Source organism: Prionailurus bengalensis, chromosome D2 (assembly GCF_016509475.1).
Source record: "Prionailurus bengalensis isolate Pbe53 chromosome D2, Fcat_Pben_1.1_paternal_pri, whole genome shotgun sequence".
Lineage (NCBI taxonomy): Eukaryota > Metazoa > Chordata > Mammalia > Carnivora > Felidae > Prionailurus > Prionailurus bengalensis.
Window position 1 is genome coordinate 30,655,200 of NC_057351.1, and position 8,161 is coordinate 30,663,360.

At 55.0% G+C, this 8,161-nt stretch overlaps 1 protein-coding gene across 1 annotated transcript in view; it reads left to right on the forward strand.

The window, feature by feature from the left end:
* The window catches only part of LOC122492842 (core histone macro-H2A.2), a 59,596-nt gene extending 51,451 nt beyond the window's left edge, over positions 1–8,145 (forward strand). Inside the window, exons 8-9 of the mRNA XM_043596533.1 lie at positions 5,459–5,633; positions 7,633–8,145. Coding sequence (XP_043452468.1) covers positions 5,459–5,633; positions 7,633–7,798 — 341 coding nt within the window. The 3' untranslated portion in view covers positions 7,799–8,145. The remainder of the gene's footprint in view (positions 1–5,458; positions 5,634–7,632) is intronic.
* Positions 8,146–8,161: the final 16 nt, after the last annotated feature.

Below are 8,161 nucleotides of genomic sequence, written 5' to 3' on the forward strand. Positions count from 1 at the left end.
ACCACCATTTGGGCGGGCAGGGACAGAAGGGCGGGAGGCGGCAGCAGCAGGGAAGGTCGAGGCCGCAGGCCGCTGGGCCCCAGGTCCAGTCACGAGTGGGGGAAGGCCTCCAACCAACTGCTGCCAGGGTGGGAAGGAGAGAAAACTAGCTGTTCCGCACAGGGTGGGAGGCTCCAATGCACTTAGAAGAGTTCCAGAGGCAGAAATAGAAGCTAGAGAAGCAGTCTTTAAAAAATCATGGCTGGGGGCGCCTGGGTGGCTCAGTCGGTCGAGTGTCCGACTTCGGCTCAAGTCATGATCTCATAGTCCGCGAGTTCGAGCCCCGTGTCGGGCCGGCTGCCGTCAGGACGGAGCCTGCTTTGGATCCTCTGTCCCCCTCTCTCTCTGCCCCCACTGCTCATGCGCGCGCTCTCTCAAAAATAAATAAAAAACATTAAGTAAAAACACATTTTAAAACAACATGGCTAAGGGACACCCGGGTGGCTCAGTCAATTGAGCATCCAACTCTCAATTTTGGCTCAGGTCAGGATTGCAGGGTCCTGAGACGGAGCCCCACGTCGGGCTCCGGGCTGAGTGCAGAGCCTGCTTGAGATTCTCTCTCTTTCCCTCTCTCTCTCTCTGCCCCTCCCTCGCTTGTATGTGCATGTGCTCTCTCTCTCTCTTTCTCAAAATAAATTAAAATAATAATAATAAAGAAGTTCAAAAATCAAGAGAAACCTGCAAAGCAAGCTGAGGGGAAAGGCAGACCACGTAAAGACAATTCTGACCACAGACTTCTCATCAACCAAGGATTCTTGGAAGTGGGAAAGAAATGGCCTCAAAGCCCCCAGGGGAAATACCATCAACCGCAAATTCCACACGCCACTCTGTTACTATTCAGGAGGTGGCGCGAAAGACACCGTGTTCGGACACACACAAGCTGGGTGGCAGAAATCACAGGCCCTTTTGCTGCAAGGCCCACGGGAGAGAAATGAATCCAGAAGGAAGGGGAAGGCTTCAGGAATAATCACGAGCTAAGAAAGTGGGGCAGGTATGTTAGGTCCAAGCACCCGTGGCCTGGGACCCATCCGTGGTAGCTCTGTTGGAAGAAGGGATTGGTGAGGTTGAATCTGGAAGAGGGGAGACAGCTCATCAGGGTTTAACGTCAGTGTGACATTTAGTTTAAAAATGCCATCCCTTATAAGACATGCCCTAATTGTATATATCATTAAGAAAGAATAAATAGCCAAGGGGCGCCTGGGTGGCTCAGTAGGTTGAGCCTCCGCCTTCGGCTCAGGTCGTGATCTCACGACTTGTGAGTTCGAGCCCCCCATCGGGCTCTGTGCTGACAGCTCAGAGCCTGGAGCCTGCTTCGGATTCTGTGTCTCCTTCTCTCTCTGCCCCTCCCCTGCTCGTGCTCTGTCTCTCTCAAAAATAAATAAACCTCTGGGGCGCCTGGGTGGCGCAGTCGGTTAAGCGTCCGACTTCAGCCAGGTCACGATCTCGTGGTCCGTGGGTTCGAGCCCCGCGTCAGGCTCTGGGCTGATGGCTCAGAGCCTGGAGCCTGTTTCCGATTCTGTGTCTCCCTCTCTCTCTGCCCCTCCCCCGTTCATGCTCTGTCTCTCTCTGTCCCAAAAAATAAATAAATGTTGAAAAAAATATTTTTTTTTAAAAATAAATAAACCTTAAAAAAAAAGGAATAACCATCCAAGATGGGATATCTAAAAGGAGAGCCCACATAAAGCTGGGAATGTTCCATTCGAGAGCAAGCAAGACTTGAACCCACCACGCAAAAAGGGCAGCAAGTATGTATCTTGACCTTGACCTTGGGTGGACTGAGGGGGGGAAAAAAAAACCCCACTAGAGAATTTGAGCCATAAGCTGGTACTCCTATGGATTTGCTGCCGAATCCAGTGCGGCCCAGAAACCTCAGGCAGGGAGGTTAGTGGAACACGAGACCAGTTTGGTAGTGACCCCAGGTGACAAGCAGATGCCACTTCTGTCTGGAATAACTCCGCTCAGTCCGGGCTGGCAGCCGTCGTAAGATGCATCCTGATTCCAGCTGGGAAGCTGAACGGGAAGCGGGAGAGATGAAGCAGAGGGTCTTTGAATGAGACAAGTCAGAGGAAACCAGCTGACGTTTCCAGTGACAGATGGAGAAGGGGGGAATCGGGCTTCGGAACCAGGGGCACCGGAAAGTTGGCTGAGGTGCACGTCCTTGGTGAGAGGTTGGGAAAAGGTGAGGAGGAAGATGGCTTGCAGGTAGTTGCCTAGGAGCTGCCTGAATGCCGCCTGCAGCAGCGAGAAGAGACCCGGGCCCAGACGGATAGGAAGAAGAGAGGCTGTTGCAGGAAACTGAGGCAGAAGGAAAATCACGGTGTCAGGGAGACCAAGGATTGGCAGCTTCCCAGCGGGACAAGGGGCCACCCCGGAGCCCCCTTCAGCTGCGGTAACTCTGAGAAGGTGCAGGGCCTTCCAGAATGTGATGGCTTGCCTGAGGGAAGGTTCTGGAAGCTCCTCGCAGTGACACTGCTGCCCTCAGAGCACAGGTCTTCACCGGTGAAGGTGGCTCACCAAGTGACACCACATCAGTGCCTTGGTGCCTCTACCAAGTCTCAGCATCCCAGTCCCCAAGATACCTTAACCCTTGTCCTGGGCACATCAAGGGAACATTCTATATCATTACAGCTTCAAGCCGTATTGTCCGTTTTCAGTTGCCACGGGAATACCTTGTCTTAGGATACCTTCAAAATCTAGTGTAGTCGAGGGCCTCAAAAGGGAAGAGAAGGGTTTGTTTTAATAGATTCAATGATTGACGTAATACTGCCATCTAGGAGCATATTCCTGTTATTTAAATGACTTTACATTAGGGGCTCCCGGGTGGCTCAGTCAGTTAAGCATCTGACTCTTGATATCAGCTCAGGTCATGATCCCAGGGTCATGGGATCGAGCCCCAAGTCAGCATGGAGCCTTCTTGGGATTCTCTCTCCCTTCCTCTCTGCACCCCCCTCCTGCTCGTGTGTGCACTGTCTCTCTCTCTCTCTCTCTCAAAAATAAGTAAACATTAGGGGCAACTGGGTGGCTCAGTCAGTTAAGCATCTGACTGACAGTTAAGCAACTTCGGCCCAGGTCATGATCTCGCCATTCGGGAGTTCAAGCCCCACGTCGGGCTCTGTGCTGACAGCTTGGAGCCTGAGCCTGCTTCAGACTCTGTGTCTTCCTCTCTCTCTGCCCCCTCCCACTCCCACTCTGTCCCTCTCTCAAAAATAAATAAACATTAACAAAAATACTGTAAATGACTTTACATTAAAAAGACACCATTCAGCTGGTAACATGATTATATTTTAAATTTATGTAAAATAAATCCACCCAGTATGTGAAGAGGCAGCAGACAAGAGTAGAGGAGCCTCAGAGAAATTGCCCCCAGCAGTGGGACCAATGCCAAGTGTCCCCGGTTCTCTGGAGAACAGCCCCGGACTCCGGGCCCGAGGACATTCTGCTCCTGGCGTGCAAATGTACACGGTCATAGAGTCCACCCGGTCACGCCCCCCTGCCTCCTGTATTTATGTTGGCAAATTTCCTTCACTCACTCACCCGTCAGGCGGCCCACACCCAGCGGGGCTCTGGGAAGGCAACGGGCCGACCCAAAGGGCCACAAAGAGTGTCCACCCGCCCAACCCGGCGGGTGCAGCCATCAGTTCCCCAACACTGTGGATGTTGCTAGGAAACACTTCTCAAAAACTAGGCGGGCATCGTGTATTTCAACTAAATCTTTCTAACCAACCCCCCCACACACACACACACCGCTCCAGAACGCAGCAGGCACCCGTCTATGTTACAAGCACACCCGGTTCCTTGAGGGGCACGGAGCCCCAGCTCCGCAAGGTGGGCGGCTTAGGGGAGGTGGCGCGCGGCTGTGGCCGGAGAATGGCCAGTGGGTCAGACCCAACTGCTCGGCATGGGATCGGGGGAGTAAAAAGGAGCACGAACGGAAGCAACGAGACAAGGCTGGTGTAAGTCGACTTCACAACCCGTTTTGAACCCCTGCCCCCAGTGCGGGATCCTCGGTGACCGAAAGACAGTCCTGCCCGGGGGCATGTGCAACGCAGTGGTGCGGCGGTTCTCAATTTACGGAGGGCCCTAGACCACAGACGCACGCACGCACACACGCGCAAGTCCCGCACCGGCGCTACTGAGCCGGGATCCTGGGGGCCCGGTGGGGGCGGCAGGGCCTACGCATCTATTAATTAAAAGCTGTTGTATTCGTTTCCTATCACTGCTTGTGACCAGTTACCACAAACTTAGTGGCTTCAAATTTTTTTTTCAACGTTTTTATTTATTTTTGGGACAGAGAGAGACAGAGCATGAACGGGGGAGGGGCAGAGAGAGAGGGAGACACAGAATCGGAAACAGGCTCCAGGCTCTGAGCCATCAGCCCAGAGCCCGACGCGGGGCTCGAACTCACGGACCGCGAGATCGTGACCTGGCTGAAGTCGGACGCTTAACCGACTGCGCCACCCAGGCGCCCCTTAGTGGCTTCAGACAACACAGACCCACTCTCGATTAGTGTCAGAGGTCAGAAGTCCACGGTCAGTGTGAAAGAACTAGGATGAGGTTGTTGGCAGAGCGGGTTCCTTCGCGGGGAAGCCGCTCCTTGCCCCTCCCAGCTTCCGGGCTGGGCCGTTCGGGGCTCCGGGACACATCGCCCCAAGCTCTGCTCCGTCCTTACTTTGCCTTCTCCTGCCTTTGACCTTGCTGCCTCCCACTTAGAAGGACCCGGGTGATCCACTGACGGCACACCCAGCTAACCCAGGATAACCTCCCCGTCCCACGATCCTTCACTTAATCACACCTGCAGAGTCCCTTCCGCCACGTAAGGTCACGCTCGCAGGGTCCAGGGACGAGGACGTGGACGTTTGGGGAAGGCCATTCCTCAGCTGTCGGGGTGATTCTGGCGTGTACCTTTGGGAGCCATCGTCAGTAGGTGGCCTGGCCGAGTGACGGGGTGGCAGAGCACGGGCAAGTCACATCGGCTTGTAACGCATCTGTCTGCAGCTGGTGCTGACCGTCCAGGGCAATTCCAACAGCGCAAACGCACGGTCCCATCAGAAGCACAGAACCCCGGGGCGCCTGGGTGACTCAGTCAGTGAAGCATCTTGGTTTTGGCTCAGGTCATGAGCCCATGGTTCATGAGTTCGAGCCCCCAGTCGAGCTCGGCGCTGTGCGGGGCCTTGTTGAGATTCTCTCTGTCTCTGTCTCTGTCTCTCTCTCTCTCTCTCTGCCTCTCCCTGGCTGGTGCTTTCTCTCCTTCAAAATAAATAAATTAAAAAAAAGAAGCAGCACGGAACGTTGCCCAGCTAGCTGCTCTGGCTTCCCTGTCCGCACACATTTGAGAGGCTTGGGTGGGGTTCCGCCCAGCCCCCAGGAGGAAGGCGGAGACCTAGGAAATAACCCGCAGTGTTTCTCTCTCCTGTCCCAGCCGCTGTCAGCCAATCCAGCGGACTCGCAGCCAAATTTGTCATCCACTGTCACATCCCTCAGTGGGGCTCCGACAAATGTGAAGAACAGCTCGAAGAGACCATCAAAAACTGCCTGTCGGCGGCAGAGGACAAGAAGCTGAAGTCTGTGGCGTTCCCACCGTTTCCCAGCGGCAGGTAAGGCGCGCTCCTCGGGGTGGGCGGGAGGTTCGGAATGTGCTCGTCCAGCCCACTCCCCGGGGGCCTGCTGTCCTCCTTATGCACATCCAGTCTGACCATTCCAGAAGACGTGACCCAGGGCTGCCGGCCCGGCCAAGCGTGTTGACCAGGGGATGGGGCGAAAACCCCAATTTCCGCCCTTCGAAACACAGAGAAAGGCAGCTTCAGAGAGGAGCAAGAGACAGTGCTTCTCCGAGAGCCTGCCATGTTCAACGCCCACGTCCCCGCCTGCTGCCCATCCGAACACGTGGTCAGAAAACACCAGGCTTGGGGCGCCCGGGGGGCTCAGGCGGTTAAGCGTCCAACTTCAGCTCAGGTCATGATCTCATAGCTCACGAGTTCAAGCCCCGCGTCAGGCTCTGTGCTGACAGCTCAGAGCCTGGAGCCTGCTTTGCGTTCTGTGTCTCCCTCTCTCTGCCCCTCCCCTGCTCTCTCTCTCTCAAAAATAATTTTTTTTTTAATTAAAAAAAAGAAAGAAAGAAAACACCAGGCCCAAAGGCCTTGCTTCTCCAAGGGCGGTCCGTGGACCAGTAACTCTGCTGTGTCGGAACGTGAGAGTACAGAGTTTCAGGCCGCAGCCCAGAACGACATCTCAGAATCCCCGGGGGACTCGTGCGCTGCCGGGGTGGAGGGGAGCAGAGGCCGGAGGCCGAGGCCCTGGCAGACACACCCAGAGAAGGGACAGGCTGTCACCCGGGGTCTGCTTTGGGAGTTCGGAGAAGTGATTGTTCTGATCGGCACAGACCCCAGCTGGGAGCATAGCAGGTACATAATGAGGATCTCTGTCCTCACAGGTAGCCTGCCTGTCCTCTCCTGTCACACTCGTGGCCGATGCAAGCTGTTGCTTCAGTTTTCAACACCCTCTGTCTTGAGAGATGCCCGTCTGTAACGCGGGCAGGATTTACACACGGAAGATGGTCTGTTAGAGTCGAGTTACGGGCAGGCTGAGAGGGAAATCGTGAGGCCTGGCTTCCCGCTGTAATCCCGTCTCGACCCAAACGGCGCTGGGTCTCCACAGCCTGGCCCAGAGGCACGGCGGGCTGAATTCTCCACGTGGCCAGGACCACGTGCGGCAAGGACACGACATCCCAGTGAGAAGAATCCCTATCAGGCCCGTCCTGCACCCGCCCGCCCCAGGGGGCTTGGTGGCTGACCCTAATCGCCACAACGGCCGTGTCCCTGGAGGCTGGTCCCGTCTCGGCTTGGTGATTAGGGCCCTACCCAGAGTCACCAGTCCCCGACTTACAGCGGCATGTCCACACGGGTTAGTGAAAGGCACACGAGGCGCACAAAAAAGGAATTACGAAGACACGCTTTTGAGTGCACGTTTCTGCCCTTTAACGATCTGACGTTGTAAAGCAGTTTTTTTTTTTTTTAAATGTTTATTTTTGAAAAAGAGACAGAGGCAAGCGGGAGAGGGGCAGAGAGAGAGAGGGAGACACAGAAGCAGAAACAGGCTCTAAGCTGTCAGCACGGAGCCCAACGCGGGGCTTGAACCCACGAACTGTGAGATCATGACCTGAGCTGAAGTCGAATGCTTAACTGACTGAGCCACCCAGGCGCCCCCACGTTGTAAAGCAGTGTTGAGGGAGCTAATAAAGCCTAGCTATGCTTAAATGCTGAGTCGGTTGTGGTTTTAAAGCCCCGCTCGACTCGAGGCAGGCACCACAGATTCGTCCAAGCAGGAGGCACTGCCCACCGGCCAGCCCTGTGACTTCGACTGAGCCAGCGTGGCTCTTGTAAAGTGGGGACAGCGTCTCCTGCCTGTCCCACTCCCGGGCTGTCCCCGTGAGGACAACCAAAGACCATAGTGGCCCAGCCTACACCCACTGAGACCCCGGGAGACGGAAGCAAAGATAAGAAGAGGCCGCTTCCCCCCAACCCCAGGCTGAGAGCGGAGTTACGCGCGGGTCCCGGGAACCAAAGTAACGTCAGCTCTTCTCTTCCTTTGGCACAGAAACTGCTTCCCCAAACAGACGGCAGCCCAGGTGACCCTCAAAGCCATCTCGGCCCACTTTGACGACTCGAGCGCATCCTCGCTGAAGAATGTCTACTTCCTGCTCTTTGACAGCGAGAGCATTGGCATCTACGTGCAGGAGATGGCCAAGCTCGATGCCAAGTAGCCGCCCCGTGCCCGTGCCCGGCCGGAGGATCGAAGTCACAGGAGTGGGGTTTTATTTTGTAAAAGGAGAGAGGAAGTGTGACGGCAGGGGAGCGGAGGGCAGCTGGCAGGGAAGCGGGGAGCAGAGGCCGCAGGAGCAGGTCCCGCCCACGGAAGGAGCCCTCTGCATTTTATATTCTCGTTTCAAAGAGCCTCAGTCTGTAATTAACCAGGTCTCCACGAGGGGTTTCTTTCCATGTGTTTTCTTCCTGTTGTTTTAGAACTTTTTTAAAAAACAGACTTCGTTTTAGATTTATAGCATTGACTTTTACACACACACAAAAAAAAATCCTTTCAAAATTCTTAAAACCTTGTTTCTCCTTTT